The sequence below is a fragment of the Triturus cristatus genome, chromosome 1_2 (genome assembly GCF_964204655.1).
Source record: "Triturus cristatus chromosome 1_2, aTriCri1.1, whole genome shotgun sequence".
NCBI lineage: Eukaryota > Metazoa > Chordata > Amphibia > Caudata > Salamandridae > Triturus > Triturus cristatus.
In genome coordinates, this window is record NC_140580.1 from 666,860,482 (window position 1) to 666,882,603 (window position 22,122).

The 22,122-nt window shown below is 44.2% G+C and overlaps 1 protein-coding gene across 2 annotated transcripts in view; it reads right to left on the reverse strand.

Moving 5' to 3' along the window:
- The window catches only part of CDHR1 (cadherin related family member 1), a 428,602-nt gene that overhangs the window by 81,403 nt on the left and 325,077 nt on the right, over positions 1-22,122 (reverse strand). For both annotated transcript variants that reach the window (XM_085608499.1, XM_085608507.1), the window contains exon 14: positions 11,202-11,269. In XM_085608499.1, the coding sequence (XP_085464625.1) occupies positions 11,202-11,269 (68 nt within the window). The remainder of the gene's footprint in view (positions 1-11,201; positions 11,270-22,122) is intronic.

The window sequence follows — 22,122 nt, forward strand, 5'->3', positions numbered from 1 at the left end:
CATTGAGGAAAGGTCAAGGCTTGAAAGTCTAGATGTAGCTAGTGTTTCTTACCAGAGAAGCTAGGGTTTGATGTTGAGGGTTTTATAAGTTATACATTTGGTCTCGAAGTTGTTCTGGGTTGCAAGGGAGAGCCAATGCAGGTGCTTTAACATTGGTACGATGAGCCCTAATTTATCTGAGCCTTTGATGAGGGATACTTCTCAAATTAGCATATTCTTCGGGCATGCTAAAGTGATTAGGGTGACCACTGACCAGAGTGTTGCCTACATCCAGGTAGAAGAGTTTTAAGACCTGTACAGTTGTGCTGAATTTATCCACAAAGATAAATTGCTTCACTTCAAGAGGAATAGTTGGTAAACAAAGTTGTCTTGGTCTTCCAGGAGATATGTTGCTTGAACAAGAGGTCTATGTATATTTCCAGAGTTAATCCCAGAGATTTACCATGGTCTGTCTGATGGGGGGGGGGATAATAGGGGCGAGTAAAGCTTGGTAAGTATAAATTGGACAGCCAGAGAGTCTGGGGCTGTTTGGTGCTTCTGGCAAACAGGAGGAATTCAGTCTTTGTCAGGTTTATCATCCAAAATTGGATGAGCTGAAGGCAGGATATGAGGCTCTGGGCCTTATTCACAAAAGTAATTTACACTTTTAAGGAAGTTTATACTCTTTAATAAGTTTACTACTTTTCAGTATTCACAAACTTTACTTTGTAGTGACTTATGCTTTTGTACTAAATGTAGTTCACAGTAAATGCTTACTTGAATATTAGCTGTAGTGCTTCGCAAAATTTGGTAGGCACGTGTGTCTGGATATTATCCTTCAGCAGTAGAGATAAAAAGCAAAGTTCATCAGGGGTTGCTGAGAAAGCTGCCACAATCCTTTCAGGTCTCAGTACCTCTCACTGGTGCACAGGTGCATCGCCAAAAGCTTGTCAGCTCAATGGCTCAAGGGAACCTTTTCAAACAGAAGGGGGATGGGAGCACACTGCCTCACCTCCCAGCACAGTTCACCTCTAAGCATTGCGGTAAATGCAGTTCACAGTAAATGCTTTCTTGAATATTAGCTGTAGTGTTTAAAAAATGTTGGTGCAGGTTAGTGTTGTAAATCTCTAGACACATGTGGTTCTGGATATTATCCTACATCAATAGAGATAAAAAATAGAGTTCATCAGGGGTTGCTGAGGAAGCTGCCACAATCCTCTAAGGTCTTGCTACCTCTTACTGGATCACAGGTGCATCTCCAAAAGTACATCAGCTCAAAGGCTCCAGGGAGCCTTTTCAAACAGAAGGCTCCCTTGAGCCACTAAGCTGAAAAGCTTTTGGAGATGAATTTCCTGAGAGGATTGTCGCAACTTTGGTGAAACACTACAGCTAATATTCAAGTAAGCATTTACAGTGAACTGCATTTACCACAAAGCTAAGCGGCGAACTGCGCTGGGAGCCAAGGTAGTGTGCTCCCTTCTGTATGAAAAGGCTCAGTTGAGTCATTGAGCTGACGAGCCTTTGGAGATGCACCTGTGCACCAGTGAAAGGTACTGAGACCTGAGAGTATTGTGGTATCTTTCTCAGCAACCCCTGATGAACTCTGTTTTTTTATCGCACCTGATGAAGGATAATATCCAGAAACACGTGTCTAGAGATTTATGGCACCAACCTGCACCAACTTTTGTGAAACACTACAGCTAATATTCAAGAAAGCATTTACCGTGAACTTCATTTACGATGATGCTAAGGGGTGAACTGTGCTAGGAGGTGAGGCTCTGTGCTCCATCCCCCTTCTGTTTGGAGATGTTCCCTTGAGCCAATGAGCTGACGAGCTTTTGGAGATACACCTGTGTGTGAGTGAGAGGTACTGAGGCCTGAGAGGATTGTAGCAGCTTTCTCAGCAAACCCTGGTGAAATTAGTTTTTTATATCTACTAATGAAGGATAATAACTAGACACATATGTCCACAAACTTTGGTGAAACACTACAGCTAAAACTCAAGTAAGCATTTACTGTGGACTGCATTTACCAGACTGCTAAGAGCTATGAGGCAAACTGTGCTGGGAGGTGAGGCTGTGTGCTTCCCTCCCCCTTCTGTTTGATCATTCAGATAGCATGGTATCTTTACTATTGCCAACATCAGTTTAAAGTCCCAAGTGATCAATGTGTTTGGTTCAGATTTCTCTCAGGTCGAAGACTTTTTATTAAAACATTCAGAGTAGGCATTGTGTTCATCTGTTGAAAGCTTATGGAGAAAATCTACTACGATCCCTTATATTTGTGATGGAATGCATTGCATGTTGTAAGACATTGGGGTATTCATTTACGGGTCTGAGTACCCACCTCAACTAATAACTACAATCCATCCCAAGGTGAACCCTTCAAGTCACTAACTTAACTGGAGCTCAACCCCCGATAGCTATTGCACAGAGTGGACATGCTTAACTTGGAGGAAAAGCGTAAAATATTTATGTAGTACCAAAACAGTAATAAATTCAAAACACAAGAAAAATTCCAAACCAATTTTGAGAAATAGAGTAAAATTTAATAAATAAAATGACGCAGAAATAAAAAAAATCCAATAAGGAAAACCTGAGTTATTCATTTTTATAGTTTAAGGTTCAAAATAGTGGCAAAATGCATTCAATGCCTGCCACGGTCATTTGGTTGTGCTTGACTGGTACCAAGGCAAGAGTTAAGGATGAGCACAATGGAGTGTGGGGCAGATATAGAAACCAGATTCGACCTGTTCAGTAGTTTTACCTTATCGTACTGTAATGGAAGTGAAAAATCCTCAGCAGGCTATGGCCGAAAAGTGCTCTATCGTCTTAGTAAAGGAGATTACATTTGGCAGGAAAGCTCAGAGCGGGAGAAATTAGAATTTCACACCTAGAGAAGAACCCTTGCAGGCCGGATATTTTTTTGCACCTTCACCCCGTGAAGATTTCTCTCTTCAGATATATAGGATTTGCTGCAGCAGAAAAGTTCGGAGCAGGCGGAATCTGAATCTTTGGCCCATCAGCAACACACCTTTGTCCGATCGGCTTGGCAAGTTGGTCCCTTTTCTTTAAAGCTGAAAAGTTTCTAAGTCCCAGATTTAAGGAAAAGTTACAAGGGGTGTACATTGACACCAGCCAAGGGTCCAAGACCTTGGAGACAGCACATAGGGGTTAAAGTCACTCGGGTAGAGGCCAGCAGCAAGGTCCAGGGAAGGTCCAGTTGGAAGATGGGCAGTTGCAGAAAAGGCATCTTATAGCTTGTTGTTTCCCTGTAGCTTGAAGAGGAGGTCAACCTTATGATCCTTGGATTCAACTTCTTTGTTCTGGGTAGGGAGGGCAGGTCCAGTTTACAGGGCTCTTTTCAGGTTACAGACAGAAGGTCCAGTTCACTTCTGCTCTTCCACAGGTCCAGAAACTGTTTTCAAGATTGTACTGTGAGTGCCACCTTTATGCCTGGTACCAGCCTCTTGGTGAGGGCAACTCACATAGCCAATAGGATAAATGTTTGCACAGGTAAAACTATCCACTTTAACATCCCTTCCTGTATGTTTTACTGTAAACTAACCCACAGTGCCCCACTTTGCCTAAAACCAACATGTCAGTTCCATACTTTCCATGGTCAGAGCTCCTGTGCCATGCTAGAGGTGTGGCCAGAGAATTGAACCCTCCTCTGTGATTACTTAAAACTGGTTCTGGGGACAGTTCCTCTCCCACTGGGATTGGTATCTGGCTGACTAGAGGGACAAAAGAGGGGTTTGGTCCAGGTGTTAGTTACATCTGCCTGGGATAGGCCATGCCTCTTTGAAGTTAAATAAATTCCTGTGCACAACCCAGATGGTCAGCCTGCTAGAGAAACAAAACACTTCCCTACTCCCAAGGCCTTTGTCAAAGCTCTGAGAGCAAGTTCTCACCTCATCAAGGTAGCTATTCCGTTCCTTGATAACAGTTGTAGCTCATACATATGGGCATCTAAAGGCTTTAGGCGGGGTAACCGTAATTTTCTAAAAGTGAGCTTGACAAAATATTTATTATAATTCCAACTTTACCAGTGAATTGGGCTGATAATAAACGTTTCAATAAGTCCAAAAATGAACTTTGTATCTTATTAGCGTGGACCTAGGAATATCAAACTTAACATTGTATCCAAATGTGTTACTATGGAGCAGCCAATCATGCTACAGTAATAATAGCCTTTACTGCTTTTCGCTGTAAAGACATGTATACCATTAAAACTTTACATGTCCTGCTCTTAAAAAACATGCACCCACCCTTATGGGCAATAAGGGCCTACTTGGGAGTGGTGTTTTAATACTCCAAATGTGGGTTTAAACATCTTAAAATGGGTTATCTTGGCAGGTCGAATTTGCAGTTGAAACCTGCACAGTTTTGTTACACCAGGCAGACCTGTGGTCAAGTTTGCCTAGACACTGCAGTGAGTGGGGCAATGGGTACTGCAACCCACTGGTGAAAATTAACTTTCAGGGCCTAAATACACCCTGTATCTAGTACTAGGGGCTTGTAGGTAAGTTACTGTTGGACTTGGCCCTTCTGGCAGGTTCACACCTGAAACTTTTTGCTTTTACTGGTGACTTGTGTTAGTGATTTTTGGTTTCTGCGCACTTTACCACTGTGTCCCAGGGTAAAGTGCGTGCGTGTAGTGAGGTTGGCCTGCCCTCCCATAGGAATGCATGGGGGAATGTATGTGTCCCTGGTAGTTCCTGATGCGTGGGGTATGCAGGCTCGAGTTTGGTATGTGCGGACTCGTGTGATTGAATGCTGCGCGATGATGTGTGCGGCGTGCATGTACCTAGTGTGGAAGTGCCACTTCTAGAAGTGGGCACTTCTGTGTGCAGTATGAAATGTGTACCTTGTCTGGCGATTGGCTGGTTGAGGTCATGTGACAGGTTAGGGAATCCCCAGAGTCAGGATGAGTCACCCAGTGGTGAATGGGGAGATCAGCAGCTAGATGGGTGGGAGGAGTACACCTGGGTCCTGAATAGGGCTGGGTTTTCCCCACACAATGCTGGCTCCACCCCCTGTGGTGCGACTGATGACCCTGGCCTGCTCTCTGAATAGGGAGAGGGGCTGAGCAAAACAAAGTGCTCAGGAACCAGTTGTAACTGGTTCGCCCCTTCCCTGCACCTTGAGACAAAGGGTTTCGCTGTATAAAAAGGGGCTGTGTCCCCTTACAATTTGTTCTCTTGCTGATCCTAAATTGAGGGGGGCCTGCTGCTGCTGCTGGACCAGAGGACCGCCACTTGGACTACCTCCCTGCCTGGAGGCCCAGTGAGCTGGCTCAGGGTCCAGCCTTGCCCCCCACCCCTGCCCTTCTGCATGCAGGGAAGAACTTTGCTGGACTTTGTTGGGATCCTCCTTTAAGCGCTGGGAGCGCTTTCATTTTTCCCCTAAAGCGCCTGGAAGCGCTTTTCATTCACTTATAGCGCTAGGAGCGCTTTAATTGCGGCCAGCAGCGCGGCACTGCACTTATTAGCGAGGGAACCCCGACGTAGGGATTCCCTGCTATTTTGCAATATTCCGAGCGGGTGCCCACCCCGCATTGTTGCGCTTGTTGGCGGGTGCCTACCCCGCTTATTTGTTGATTTCCCGGCGGGTGCCCACCCCGCCGTACATCAACGAGGGAGCCTACCCCTCTTATTGCCGAAGTTTAGAATCACCGCCGCGGTCCGGGCTTGGACAGGAAGTCAGGCTGTCCTCGTTGGGACGTGGGCGGGGCCTCGTTCCAAATCAGGAAGCGGACGGGAGCCTACCCCGCGCTCCTGTGACCGCCACCGCGAGGAAGCAGACGGGAGCCTACCCCGCGCTCCTAAAGACGAAAGAAGACGGCGGGGGCCGAGGCACATTGTCGGTGCCTGCCCCTGCCGCTGAGGAAGCCGTACTGCCGCCAAAGCCTACTGAGGAGAAGCTCCACCGCCCCGCTGCAAGAGACCCGAGGAGGTTCTCCCCCCCTCCAGCAAAGAGGCCGGTGAGTGGAGCTCGTGGTGGGCTGTGGTTGAGGGAGGCAGAGTCTGAGCGGTCCCGCAGGGCAGCGGACCGCTCCAACATTGGGGGCATTTGCTTTCCGAGTCCCCCGAGCGGGACTCCAACGTGAGGCTCCAGCACAGAGCCCCGTGAGGCTCAAAGGGGGCATGAGTATCTAGAGCGCTAGACGCTCCAACGTCGGGGGCATTAGTTCTCGAGCCTAGAGGGCTCCAACGTTACAGGGGCATTTCTTCCATGTCTGAGTGGCCCCAGATGGCAGCGGGCCACTCCCACCTTACCCCACATTAGTTTACAGAGCCACAGAGGCTCTAGGGGGCTTTGGTTGTTGTTTAGAGCCCCGAGGCTCCAAAAAGGCGCACTGTTTGTATTAGAGAGCCCAGAGAGGCCCCACGTGACTGCGATACTGGTGTTCAAGGCACAGTGGTGCCCCAGTTCAGTTCCACAGCTGCCCAGCACTTAGTGGGCAGCTGGAACGTGTAGGTTGTGCCTTGTGCGCCCTGGTTTGCGCAGCCCGCGCAGGCGTGCCCTGACCTTGCTGGACACAGGGTGTCCTAGCCCCGACAAGGCCAGTTGGCCTAGGGACTGCCACAGGTGGTGGCTTATGTGAGTTCTTGCGCAATTGTGTTCCCCTGCACCTCTGAATGTGTTTTTATGCGTCATGTGCCTTGTTTTACACCGCTGAATGTATTTTATGCATCATGTGTTTTCCTTCCCTACACCTCTGAATGTGATGCATCATGTAATGTGCGTTTACCCCTACAGGTATTGTGATACTTAGGTGGTTGTTTTCTCCTAGTACAGGTGGTGCTAGTGAGGTCCTGGTTCCCTGCGTGACATTTTCCTAAGGTGGTTAGGGTTGCGTAGGTGGTACTTACCGGTTACCAGTAATTACTGGTTGTGTGCTACATCTGCTATTTTGTACTACAGTATTATTCCTATGTTCTAAGTGCTAATTTCCAAAAGTGCTAATTCCTGACAGTGGTCCATGTGGCCCCGTCCCCTGTACATATAATCCCTTGTAAACTCTGCCCGTGCCTGTTGGCACATTGTAAAGTGTGGGTTTTTATCTAATGTGTTTTGGTAATACAAAGGCTATTTTTATATAATACCTTGTGTGGAGTTTCTTTTGTGGTGGGCCTTGGGTGTTGTTGCTGGGTGCGCGCGCAAACGCTTTACACATCGCCTCCGGGATAAGCCTGACTGCTCGTGCCAAGCTACCAAGGGGGTGAGCAGGGGTTATCTTTGACGTGTAACTCCCCAGCCCTGACTAGAGTAGTGGTTTCTGCCTGGCTTTGGCGCAAGCCCTAGCCAACCAGAAATCCCATTTCTAACAGTTACCAATTAGAAATTTGCCAAGTTTATCATGCTGAAGAGGGGAAGACCGGCACTTTAGCTCTGGTTAGCCGGGTAAAGCGCACAGAGCTCTTTACCCAGCAAAACAGTCAAACTGAACATCTGGGCATTATACCACACATAAGATGGTAATTTCCAACACATTAAAAAAATTCTTTTATTTTATTAAGATAGAAGGTGATGTGTTGAAATTCTTGTGCATATTACATTAATCAGTTCTGGCCAAAGTATTACTCTTGGAGCTTGGTTATTTTAAAGTTTTTCAAGTGTTGATTTGATGGGACTTTCTGAATATTTTGCCACTCCTTACTCTTTGCGATCCTTGGTAAATTTTTCACAGATTTCTGATCCAACAGAAATTCTGACATTTCAGAGAAACCCAACTTGTGCACTGGAACACTTAAAGTTAGCTGTAAGAGATATCCACATTTGGAATACTAAGACTGAGATGAAAATAGAATTAATGAAAAGAATAATTTATGCTATGGCTGTGCCCGAAATAATATTTAATTTCTAAAGGCCTACTCTGTCACAAGCAAGAATACTAGGTCTGCCTCCTTCCTTTGCCCCTCTAGTCAGCATGGCTCCAAATCCAGCTGGAGGGGTAATTGCCTCAAAACTGGTTTTGCATAACCACAATGGAGGTTGTGCCATTATTATAACCACCCCTATGGGTGTGCCCAGAGAGCTTGGACTCGGGATGTTACACTGTGTAACCGCCTGCCAGCGGGATGCCTTGCAGCAGCCGATTTCATCCCTCCCCGCCATTACCATCAGTGGTAGAAGACTTCCCCCTCCAGGGAACTCACTTCATGGTGGATGGATCGCTGGTACTGTCTCCCAGTTCAGCGTTTTCCCAGGGGCCATACTTGGGAACAGAGTTCCCAGCCCAGTTCTTCTCCTTCCCAGAGTACATTGCTCAAGTCTCTGGGAAGGTTAAAACCTTCCCAATCCATAGGGTTGTTAGTGGAGCTGCCCAATTCAAGAGAGCACACTAGGCTCTTGCTGTCCTTCTTCCATTTAAGGGGCAGGTTTATGGTTACTCACTGCGTCACAGTGCTTCAAATACTCCAGTCATAGTGTCCTCGCTCCTGCCCTTTTCCAATGTTTTAAGTAATTTCTGCCTCGATTTGTTTACTTTTTGTTCCACTGTGTCCTAGACCTCATGTCTTCAGCTCATCAATTCCTGCTGCCTTCATCCCCAACAGTTTTGTCCCTCTCTTCATTCTACGTCCCTGTCATCAGGGAGGTTTTATGCCCTTAGGGCCTTTTCTGGAATGCAGTTTTCTCCTAGGCACTACCTGGTGACAATAGTAACAGGGCTACTGGAAGGGGTGGCTATATCTCTTGCAGATAAGGAATGTTAAGATCTGGCAGTCCAGATGCAGAAATACTCAGAGAACTTCCACTCTGCATCAAACCACTAACAAGGGGAAGAAAGATTCCACCATCTTGGATTTAGGTTGTAAGGTGCACTGTGGGATAGGTTACAGTAAAACCCACAGAATGTGCTGTAAAGGTATGTAGGGTCAGCTCTGGAAATTCTTACATTGTGTGCTAGGTTGTGACCAGCAGTTGTCCCCATTCACTGGCATAAATGCGGCATCCCTTGTGTTCACCTCAGAGCACTGCTCTCCCTGGGAAGAATCAGAAGAAGGACTGCCCTGCTGTCTGCAGAAATTGAAGGTAGACTAGACTTCCTTGCCTTAAACCCAGGACTCCTCATGTGGCTCCAAGTGACAGTTGGTTCACCTCCTGTGTGAGCTAAAGGACAACAACAAGCTTCCAGAGGCCTTTTCCTGACAGCTTCCAAGGTGACCATTCCCAACTGGAGCAGACCTGGTCCTCTCTGATGGCCTCTGTGGGAGTGAGCCCTGACCCCCAAGTACTGTTCCCAATGTCCTGGATCCTTGGCTGAGGTTAGAGTGTACTTCTCCCTGTTTAACTAAAAGTTTCACCAGAGTTGAGGCCAAGCAATGACACCGGCAAGCTTCGTCAGTGGCTTCAACAGATTCAACACTGAGCAGCACCTGATTGACAGCTTCCTCCAGACTCGACACCGATCAGCACCAGATTGACAGCTTCACCTGACTCAACACCAAGCAGCGTCTAAACAACGCCAACCTCCTTAATTGTTGTCTTCACCTGGCCCAAAACCAAGCAGCCTCTGATCGACTCCAAGGTCTCACATATCGGTTCCCTATCTTCATCTAGCCCTCTCTCAGATCCAGTCAGATGCCTGGCCCCACTGATGACTTTCTGCCTCCATGAAAGTTTCTAAGTGAGAAAATAACTTTGTGACAGGAATCAACCTGGCCCTCTAATCCGTCCTGCATTCCATCGTGATCGGGCGTAAATCTTCCCAAGTGTGACTAGATGCCCATGGTTGGCGCTTAATACTTTTTGGTGCTATTTTTAAATAGAAATTGAAAAAAATAATAACTCCAGTTATACTAATATGATTTTATGGGTGTCAAATTCATTTATTAAAATAGCCTACCTTTATCATTTTTATAATCTTTCCAAGATGGCCCCCGAAAATGCTCATGTGCATGCATGCAAAACTAACATCTTTGAATGAATGTTCCTATGCTGTAGGAACATTTCATTCAAAGATGACCACCACAATTGCTCATACCTCCATCACGGTTATCTTTAAAAGACATTTTTAAAGCATGAGAAAATTCATTCCAAAACAACACTTTGGATGTGCTAGCATCTGTGAAGGCCACCGGGAAAAAAAGCATTACCAAATGCAATAGCTTTCACAAGTAAGGCCTATTGGATTTGCTAATGCTTGCTCTGATTGATCTTGTACCAAGTCCAAAGAAATTTCAATACTGTAGTTCTAAAAATCAATATAAAAGAGAATAATAAAATGCAAGTATGCAATTCTTTGCCAAAATTAAATGAAGTTCCTATAGAAGTTAGTGCTAAGATATTTGAGGAATGTGTAACTTTTCAACTAAAAAGAGTACAATAAAGCTACCTAATTACTGTGCTGTGCTATATGTAATGGTGGCAGTGGTTTTGACAAGAGTACCAGATCATGGCACCCTTTCAGTGTCAGAATGTGAAACAGTAAGATATTTTTACCGCTGGGTGGTTCACATTGGAGGGGGCAAACAGATACTCCGACAGCAGGTGAACTCCTACACCATCTCTGTAAAAGTAAAGTACTGGCCTAAAGGACAGAGATTGATGTGGCAAGTATGCCATTTTTAGTATCATTAATCGGACTTTTATCAATATAACATTTTGGCTGAGGGTCTCCCGCCTGGATGGTTGTGAGATCCAGCCCTCAATAGATAAGGCATGCTCTACTCCCACTATCTACTGGGAAAAGGAGACAAACCTTGTGTACTTTGACCATGGGGAAGGCTGTAATGGGGCATTACAGCTCTATCATCAGCAAGGCATTTGTTACAGCTATCCTCTCTGTCAGGCCTACCATTCAACTGTGTGCAATATGAGTCACAATACGTTCTTTAGGGACATATGAATGCGCTCTGTATCCTCTGAGAATTTCTTACTTTTCCATACAGTTCAGAAAAGTAATCCAATTGTTCCTAACACATATAAGAGTTTCACATTTCCATTATACATTTTGAAACTTTCTCTCTGTATAAAATCTGTATTTTGCTGTTGTTATTTATTTATATTTATTATGATGCCGTGAATTATAGTATTTCAAAAGAGCAGATTATTTTCCTAGACAAAGGCAAAGTTCAAATCCTTTGAATGGTCATACCTATGCTTATATTGACCCGGTTCAAGTTTAAACAAACAAGAAAATTAGTACTTCAAAGGATCTTTTTCTTTCAATGCATTTTATACACAAATTAAATACAATAGGAAACAACTCACGGATCAGCTCCTGCTCCATAAATTGAATATTTCACTTCTCCCCAGAGTCCAGAATCCGCATCCGTTGCCTACAAAACAGGATTATGATTAGACACTGTCAAAAATAATAGGTATTCTTTTCATTTCTCTCCCCCAAACACCCCGAGTCCATACCAGTTAACAAAAACTTCTGTGTGGTTTTCAGTTTCATTGTGTGGTTAAAATTGGTTACCTCCGCCCGGGTGACAGAACATCTTAAAAATAGTGAGGCGCAAATTATACTGCCGCAAGAGACCCATCTGGAACGGAGGAAGTGTGGCCTATGTTTTAATAAGTTACGGTGGGTCCAGGAGGTAGTGTGCTCAGACCAGAGAGTGAATACCAGAGGAGTGGCTCTTATTATTATAAATAATTTGGGAATAAGATTAGTTAAATATGAATCAGATCTCTCTGGTAGATGGTTAGTGGCCACCCTTTCAATCCAAGGTAGGCCAGTAGTTTGTGCAGTATACCTTGGTCCAAATAATGATAACCCTGAAGCCTTAATAAAGCTGGAACCTGTCTCTTGGAAACATCAGCCCCGATCATATTAGGAGGAGAATTTAATCTAGTCCTGAATAAGGAGTTAGATCGGACCTCGAGAGTTAAATATATCAGTCCTCCTAAAACATCCGCTAGATTGAAAAGTATGATAGCTGGATTTAATCTGATAGATATCTGGCGCCATAAAATGGGGATTGTAAGGGATTTTACCTTTTACAGTAAAAAGTACCATCACCATTCTCGTATTGAATACTTTTTGGTAGATCTGGAGCTATATGAGGGCGTGAAGGCGGTATCTCATGTGCCGGTGGTGCTGTCAGATCATTCCTCTGTGGCCTTATCTCTGAGGTTAATTCAAAAAGTGGGGCAGAGAAGGTGGACGTTGGACAGGACTATTATATTGGATGAGGAGGTAGTACTTAATTTAGTGGAAAGAACAGTCAACTTTTTTCTTTTCAATGTGGGTTCTGCGAAAAGCAGAATAGTTTGGGATGCGTTCAAATATATATAAGGGGAATATTAAGGTCCATAATGGTTGCTAAAAAGCATGTGGTAAGGCAGGAAGACGAGAATCGGCTTAGGGAAATCAAGGCTAGAGAAACTGATCTTCAGAGGGCTTCGATGGAAGGCTCAGACAGAGTATCCCTGCTCAGTAGAGAATTGGAGGGGCTGCAGGCAAAATATCAGGCACAGGTGGATAAGAGGATACTAGATAAAAGGAAAGTGAGCAAGCGGCAAGATTTTGCATATGGGGAAATGTGTAGTTCATTGCTGGCCTGGAAGGCTAAAATGGATAGGGCTAGGAATTCAATACGGAACGTGATTAGTAGAGAGTCAGGGAAATTATTGTACTCGAATGTAGATATAGGTGGAGAAGCCCGAAGCTATATGAGTAGCCTCTATAGTAAAGATATGCAACCCAGGCGGGAATGTATAGAAACATGGTTAAAAAAGACTGACCTCCCACAACTCTCAAATTAACAGAAGTGGGTGCTAGAGTGTGAGATTACCAAAGAGGAGATCAGGGCGCAGTGTAGGAGAATGGCAACGGGTAAGGCAGCCTGGCCAGATGGGCTTTTAGTTGAGTTTTATATTCGTATCATAGACAAAATAGCCCCAGTTTTAAAAGACTTATTTAATTAAATATATATTAATGGGGAAAGGGTTCCCAGTTCTTGGTCGGAGGACACGATAACATTGATATTAAAAACCGAATAAAGACTCGCAGAGAGTGGATTTGTACAGACCAATATCTCTCTTAAACTCGGATTATAAAATCTTTTCAGAGATTGTCGCATCAAGAGTGGCAAAGGTTATAAAGGGAGTTATCCACTCTGTCCATAAAGGATTTATTCCTGGGAGGCAGCTAAACAATCTTACTTTTTTGATGATGGGGGTTATAGATCTAGCTGAGGTCCAGAATTTACCCTTGACCATATTAGCAGTGGATGCAGCTAAGGCTTTTGACCAAGTGCATTGGGCATATCTCTGGGAAACTTTACGTAGCTTTGGCTTCCCGCAGAATATTGTGAGGGCTCTACAAAATCTTTACTGTCTCCCTAGAGCTAAGGTGCTGGTTAACGGAGAATTGTCAGCCTGTTTTGCCATCTCAAGGGGCACCAGGCAAGGCTGCCCCCTTTCCCCTCTCCTTTTCAATCTGTGTATATAGAGCCTTTTGCTAATTTGATTAGAGAAGATCATACTATCATGCCCTTTAAGTCCGGTGGGTTTAAGGCTAAATTGGCTCTTTATGCAGATGACTTGATTCTATATACCACCAATCTGCATGATGCAATCCCTAATCTGATGGAGAAGGCAGAGAGTGTTGGTCTAATCTCAGGATATAAGGTGAATGTGGAAAAAACTGAAATAATGGAGTGGAATCAGAACATGAGGAGTCCGGGGGCTAAAACTCAAATGCGTTATTTAGAAGTACTGATTACACAGAAATTAGAAGATGTTTCCAAAACAAACTGGAAGAAAGTCAGTCAGAAGATAGCTGACCTGCTGCTAAAATGGGCCAACCTACCTTTAAACATCTATGGTCGGGTGAATCTTATAAAAAGGATTATCCACCCTAAAATCACTTTTCTTTTCAACTCAATCCCATAACTTTTCAGAAAGAGGATATAGCGAAGCTCCAGAGGAAAATTGGGAGTTTTGTTTGGGCTTCAAAGGGTCCGAGGATAGCCTGGAAAAAGTTGAGGAGGAGGTTAGAGGCAGGAGGTTTAGCTTTACCCGATCTACTGGTGTATTGTTATGCTTTCCACTTTAAGAATTTTCGTATGCTTGCAAATAAGATAGATGGGTCATCTATGGGTCTGCTTTTTGAAGCAATGTTGGCTGATGTTTCTCAAGGCCAGCATTACTTCCTTTTTAAGAGATCCGAAATTCTTCCAAAAAGTGAGGTTGAAGATTCTGAGGCCTGCCTTAAGAACCTGGGTGTATCTGCGGAAAAGGCTGGGCGTCCCATATTATTCAACAAGGGCTCCAAATTGGGAATCCCCGGGTACCCCGGAATGTTTAAGATATCAACTTAGTCAGCCTTTAAAATCGGGGGGGCTATACTTTTGGGCAGATCTTAGAACGGGTTCAAGCCTAGTGAGCTGGGAAGTGTTAAGCAACTTCACCAGGGGACAGTTGATGAGATTTAAGTATTTTATGAAAGGTAATGCCTTTATCTGTGACGGCCCTTTTTCTCCAAATGTCATTTAATCCCAGGTCTTTCATTAGTTGATGCACACACCCTCTCATTTTGGGGGAATTTACAGTATCTCTCATGATGGATATATCTAGGGTAAAGTCTAATAGCACATTGAAGTCTCCTTCTATAACTTTAGGACTATAGGAGCTTTCACCTCCAATAATTGACAGTGTAATTCTTGGAGGTGCTCTGGATCATCAATGTTTGGGCTATAATATCCTACAAATGTATATCCCCTCTGTGTATCTTAACATCTGCTATTAGACATCGCCCCCTGGGTCAGCAGCAAAATCTCCCAAAGGTTTTATGAGCAACAATTTTAATCAGGATGGCTACACCCTTTACGCAACATGATTGATTAGTGCATGGAAAGTGCCTGATCCGTTTTTGCCTTTTTAAAATTCTTTCCAATTTTTTTCATAGTAAGTGTGTCTCCTGTAATATTATGATATCACAATCCGACTACTTTAAATATTCCAGAATTTTCCTCCTCCTATTTTGGACTCTGAGGCCATTCACATTCCATTTCAGGACCCTCAGAGAGAGAGTCTTACCTGTGTCTACCACTCTATTTCTGAAGAATTTGTACTTTAATGTGACCCCTTCACCAGCCTCCCATATATTGTTTTTTGCAAAAGAGAACCCTTCTTTTCTCTCATATTCTTCCCACCCAATGTCTTCACTCTCACTCATCATCTTGCTGAGCCCCAATTCAAACCAACCCCCTACCCCTGGATCCCTCCAAAGAACCATTTTGAGTATTTCATTATACCCGTTTAAGCCATCTTATTTCCAGTGTCTAATTCTATTTATGTTGTGCTTTCATCTGTTTTACTACATTTTTACCTCCTTTGGCTCCTTCAAATTTTGCATTTTGTTGATCCATATTATTATAAAAGTTGCAAGGAACTTCAGGTGGGGAGTAGCTGGTACAGATCTGCGTTCTTTAATGTACTTTCTGAGTTCCCATTGCCTAGCCTGTGTCACCATTGAGATGTCCGATCTAATACAGAAAGCCCATTCACCTTTCTTGAAGTTACCTACTTTTAGGGCTTCTCTTAAGATCAGCTCTTATAAGTAGTAGGACTGATAGTTGACCAGAACCCTCCTCTGGTCTTTCCTATTTGGATGTTTTGTACAAGGATCTTGATGGATCCTCTGTATGTCTACTGCCAGTTCATTAGGTTCTACTAATGGGAAAAACTCCTTAAACAGATTAGTCATAAAGCTTTTGATGCTCCCTCTTTCAGCCCCTTCAGGGATAGTTAGTCCTCTTACGTTGTTACTTCTTGCATTATTTTCCAGGGGAAACAACCATTACAACGCACTACATTAACAATGCAGTCATTACAACGCAATAGCCTTTACATCGCATGCCATTACAACGCAGCCATTACAACCCATGTCACTACAATGCATGCCATTGCAACGCATGTCACTACAACGCATGCCACTACAATGCATTATAAGTTAAGTGATGGGGAAAAGTGATTTTTAACCCTACACTATCCAACACCTACCCTACTGTTGTACTCACTGGAGTGGGCATAGTAATTTTAACCCCTACACTATCCAACACTTACCCTACTGTTGCACTCACTGGAGTAGGAATAGTAATTGTTACCCCTACACTATCCAACACTTACCCTACTGTTGCACTCACTGGAGTGGGAATAGTAATTTTTACCCCTACACTATCCAACACTTACCCTACTGTTGCCCTAAAAGTATTATGCGTTGTAATGGTATGCGTTGTAATGGAATGCATTGTAAATGTAGTTTCCAAAAATGCGTTGTGATGGCATGCATTGTAAAAACATGCGTTGTAATGGATGTTGCGATGTAAAAACTGTGTTGTGAAGGCATGCATTATAAATGTTTGCGTTGTAACATGTCCTATTCTTTTCCAGAGATTCAACCTTATTGCAAAGCTCTCTTCCCCTTGTTTGTAGCATCTGAATCTCATTGTGATTGACTTCCCCCTCTTTGTTGAATTCATCTAGGGAGGCTTCCATAGTGCACATTCATTCCATTATTCGTTCATATTTCCATTCAAGTGTCACAAGCCCCATAAATCCTAGCTTGATTTCTTTCTGAGATTATGAATTTAGTTTTGATTTCTTTCGTAAGCAAATCTTCCAGCACTAACTCCCATCCTGTGTCCTCTCCCTTTCTCTTTAGTTCTGCGACTACATTTTTCCTGCCTCATTTCTTTCCAACAGTTTTTCCGCTATTACCTGAGATCTATTCTCAACTACAATCCTGTTGGGTTTTCTGAATTTTCTGGATTCCATTTATCTACTTCCATAGTGAAGGTGTATTCTCACTGAGGGCCTAGCAGGGCTATTACACAATGTTGGTGAGGTATTAAAGATTTTCCCACTTCTTTTTTAGACTGGACATTAAAGATATGGTCATTTTAATGCAATTAGTGGGTTTTACCACATTTTCTCGAGAATCCCTTGATCTAGTATTGTTCTTAAGAAGGGCATATTGGAGCCTGAAGCCCATCAGAAGCTTTGACTTGGGGATTAAGGGTATTTATAGTGGAGGGAAATACAAGGCTACCTCTACCACAGTGTCCTGCTGTTTACTATCATTTTCCTCTTTAATAGATATCGCTGTGCTCATATGCTTGTTTTTTAGTGAATATCTATTTTTAACTCTCCCTGAATCAGCCTCCGCAGTCCCTTCTGCCCCTAAGCCCACTGATCTTTTTCCTCTGGTCTTCTTTGTATAACCAGGAGGTATATGCATCTCCCAGAGCTTCACCCATGGTAATGCTCAAGAAAAAAAGTTTAAATAGCAAAATTAAAGAAGCAAGAAGTGAATTGACAGACTATCTGGAAACAGTCATACGGGAGAAATGGAAGGCTAGCAAGATAGCTCAATATGAGTATGGCAAAGGCTTTCGGAAAATATACGTTTGAAAGATGAAAGAAGAAACCACTAAGGGCCAGATGTGCGACAATTTAAAGTGGTTTCAAATGGGAAATTGGACCATTTGCGACCGCTTAAAAGGGTTATAGCATGTAAAAACCCTATTTTACAAGTCGGTAATATATTACCAAGTCACAAAATAGGGTTTAAAAGTCACTATTAGGAAATAGCATGCCAGGGGCATTCCTTTCTAATTAGCGAGTTGCAGGGGGTTGTACGATTGTTTTGCAACCGCAAATGTGGTTGTAAAACAATCGCAGTTACCACAAATTTCAAATGAGTGCTAAGCCAGTCGCAAATGGGAAGGGGTTGCCAGGGGACCTGTTGGAAATGGCCCTTTTTACAGGTTCATCCCCAAACTTCTTGCTTCTTCCTCCTGTTTTTCCTGACCTGTTTTTGTTGGATTTAGGACTCTGGGCACTTTACCACAGCTGATCAACTAAAGTGCATATGCTCTCTGTGTAAATTATGATTATAATTGGCTATCCATGATTGGCATGTTTGATTTACTGGTGAGGACCTAGTTAAGTGCACTAAGAGTTCCAGGGCCTGTAAATCAAATGCTACGAGTAGGTTTGCAGCACTGGTTGTGCCACCCACCTGAGTAGCCCTGTAAATGTGTCTCAGACCCACCTCCATAGTGTCTGCATGTGCAGTTTGTAACTGCCATGTCAACCTGGCAAGTGCCCTAACCTTCCCCTTTCCTACATGTAAGACACCCCTCAGGTAGGCCGATGGTACCTCCATGGGCAGGGTGCAGGTTATGTGAAAGGTAGAACGTGAACTGGTGTGTGTGACATGTCCTGATAGTGAAATACTGCCAATTTCGACTTTCACTATTGAAAGGCTATCTGTCCCATAAACTAACATGGGAGTTACTTTGTGACATCTTACACATATAACTTCCCATTGGGACAAGATCTAGACATGAAGTTTAGGCTCTCTGAACTCAGAATTTATTAACCATCTTTTAGTGAAGATTGTTTTTAAATTCTGTGTTTAAAAATGGCACTTTTAGAAAGTAGACATTTTCTTATTTAATCACTCAATGAGCCTGTGCCTCTTTGTTGATTGACTGTCCAGTTTTAGAGTGATAGGGGACAGGGGATGTGCATTCACTGTAGACAGCCACTGGGGGGGGGGGAGGGGGGGTTGAGGTGTGCCTGGCCCTTCCTGGATGACTCAGAGCTGAGCTGAATAGACCTTGGATGCATTTAGAGTAGTGGGAGGTGTTTTCCTTGCACCTGACTAGGGCCTGTCTCCCTTGCACAATGATGTTGCCACCCCTGGTGGTCATACTGCACCAGTGAGGACAGTACTGTTTTGGACTGGGCTCAGAGACCCTGGTACAAAGAAGAACAAAGCCAAAACGAGGTATAAGTAGTGAACCTTAAACCCCAGAAATTTAGATCAGTTCTGGATTCAAGAGAAACCTGCTTGAAGAAGAATCTCCAAGGGCTTGTGTGTAGTGGCCTCCTGTCCTGAAGTCTCAGGGACACAAAGACTTCACCCCAGCTACCCTGAACTCCACTGGGCTTCTGGAGGCTGTCCCTACTATTGGGAGCTGGAATAAACCTAAGAGAAGCAAGACAACAATCCTCCGATGCCATCTGCGATGCCGCCGTGATGCTGCGACCTGCAGCGAGGCCAGTGGCACTGCTCGTGAAGTCCACGACGCACCATCCCGCCTGCACACCAACTCCGACACCCTTCGATGCCTGCTGACGCCTGCAGTTAAAGGCCTTCCCGACACCAAAGATCGCATGTGCTCTGTCACTGCCAGCACCTGCATCCAGTTATCACGCTGCAGATAACTGCAGAGGGTGACTCCACGAACTCGCCGACTTCGCATCGCCTCACTGGAACCGACACCTCACCCCTGAAGCTAACGACTTCCCCTGTCCTGGAATCGACACTTCGTCTCCTCGCAGACACGATGCCTTTCCTTCCCTGTGGCAGCCAGGCATCCGGCCTTAACTCTGCTGTACAGACGTCTCCAATGCAAGGACTTCGCATCACCCTTGCAGCCCATCAGAACCACTGCTGTGCAACGCATCACCATGGAAGGACATCGCCTCAGTCAACCCAGCCCTATTGGAACCACCACTGCTCTATGCATCTCCACACAATGGCGTCACCTCACCCAATGCAGCCCATTGGAACGACCGCTTCGCCATGCATCTCCACGAAAGGATATCGCCGCGCCCAATGCAGCAAATCAGAACTATTGCTGTGCAACTCCGCTCCGCGCAAAGATATTGCATCGTACTTTGCAGCTCCCGGAGTGGGTCCCTGAGCTGGCCCGCGCTCCATTGCAGGCAGCTTGAACTTGTGCTTTTGTCCCGGTCTGACACAACCAATATCCATAGTTGGTGTTTTGTGCTTTTTGGTGCTATTTTCGCTGAAATCTTTACACTTGCATTTCTTCAGTTCTACTGATAGGATTTTTTATCGTTTGTTCTTGATTTATTTATTATAATTCACCCTATGTTTCTAACTTAGTGTGGGATTCTTTTGTATTGTGTTACACATTATTGCTGTTTCTAGTGTTGCACAAATAAATTTACATATTGGGGCAGATTTATAACGGACTTGCGCCACTTTTACGCCGCCGTTGCGTCACTTTTGTGACGCAGCAGCAGCGTAAACGCTGCGCCATGTTGCGCCCCATTTACAACGTGACGCATCTAGGGAGATGCGTCACGTTGTACAGCTTGCGCCACATGTGGGCGTACCTGCACAGGAGGGGGCGTTCCGGCGCAGGAACGCCTCCGAAAAGTGGCTGAGTGAAATCTACAAGATTTCACTCAGTCACTTTTCCGGCCATGCTGTGTCAAAACCCTGCGCCTGCTTGAAGCAGGCGTAAGGATTGACGCAGCATTGTAACGATAGGGCACCCCCGAGCCTTGCTGGAGCTGCGTCGCGCTTGCGACACAACTCCAGCAATGCGCCAACCTTCCGCCATCAGATGCGTCACGCATCTGTTTATCCTTGCCCCACGATGCGCTGCATTGTAAATGCGGCACATCTATTGTGGCGCAAGGGTAAACTTTTGTGACACATCTTCCCTGGCGCATCCATGCTGATTTGCAGGGATGCGCCAGGGAACATAAATCTGCCCCATTGTCTCTATGTTAAGCCTGAATGCTCTGTGCAAAGCTAGCAGAGGGCTGAGGGCTGAGCACAGGTTAATTTGGAATTTGCGTCTGACTTCACCCTGATTAGGATAGTAGTTGCCTCTTGAGTAGGGTTTCACACATTTCAACCAGTAACCCAGGATCTTACAGTTGGTAACTGGAGAGGAGACACTGGAATAAGAGTTTTTAACACTGGTCACTATCTACTCTTCGAGTTAAAATTGGAGAAAACCTGCGGGTACAGTATTATCTGACGTGTTCCTGCATGCATTAGATTTTACTAGTGCAATATGGCATCAGGTAAAACTCATAATTGGGCTGAGTGGTATCCCCTAGTCTACAGTTCTATTATATTTATGACTGCAAATTTCACATTCATATGGGGCACCTCTAAGGGTGTAACCTAGAGATTTCCCTCCTTTTTTAATAAATTGCAACTAAGGCTCTGATTACGACTGCCTGCATTTGCGATGAGGTATTTACTACAGCAAGTCAGTACCATTACCCTGCATACAGGCATTTACCAGCCGGAGAAAACTCTTTCTTTTCTAAATTTTCCCAAGAAAAATGTGGAATTTCATGTAGAAATGTTACTTGGATTGGAATTTCCTGCATTATTTTAACCGAGTCATTTTCAGCAGGTTTTATCTGCAACAATTTGCCTGTGGGAAAATGTGGAGGGTGAAGAAATGATGGCAATACTCATATAATTCTTAATTTTGTGGTAACAGGATCTACTAAACATAACAGAATTTAACAAAACATGGGGATCGGGGACTAAGTCACACACGCTTTCTGAAATAGGTCCAGTGAGTGGAAGAAAGCATTCTGGTTTTAAGGCATGGCCAAAGTTGGCTCTTAATGGGGGGACCCCTGATAGAGCCAGCTCTGTTCTGCAGAGAGTCTTGCCCTGATGACCGTGAATATTTGTTAAACAGTAGTGTTTTGAATAGCGTTTTCAGTCAATTTATCTTTAATGTGGGTGAAGTGTGAGAGTCTATTACAGATATTTTGCAGACAAATGTTTTGTTTATGTTTCATGCAACATCTATAAAAAGTTTCTTTTAGATCAAAACAGGTCATCACATATGAGAAATGGGAGGGTGTCACAGAGATTCTTTGCAGTAATATTAGTGAGCTGCTACTGTGGTACAATATTGAAAACATACGCCCCTATGCCTGCATATTAGATGGAAACATATTTGATATCTGGACAAGTGTGCAAGTGCATTGTCAGTGACCTTACCAAAGAGGGCATAAAGATGAAATTGTATTGTTCATTTCAAAGCTGTTCACAACAGGGGCCCCCAAAATATGTTTGACTCGGGCCCCCTTAATCCTTAAAATGTCCATGTTCTGGCTGTGTCAGGAATGTTTGCAGAAACTATAAAAAGGGCAATTTTGTGTCAAGAACCTTACACCTAGGAGGATTAAGTCTAATCTGTAGCTTTCAAGAAGGAATCTTGAGCACTAGACTAAAACACAGGTATTTTTTCTGTGTATCTGAAAATATGAGAGACGCCTGTGATAAGACTACACAGCAAATTTATCATAAACAATATCATGCTGAACTATGTATCGTGAAGTGGAAACACCAATAGAGCTATGGTACAGCAAG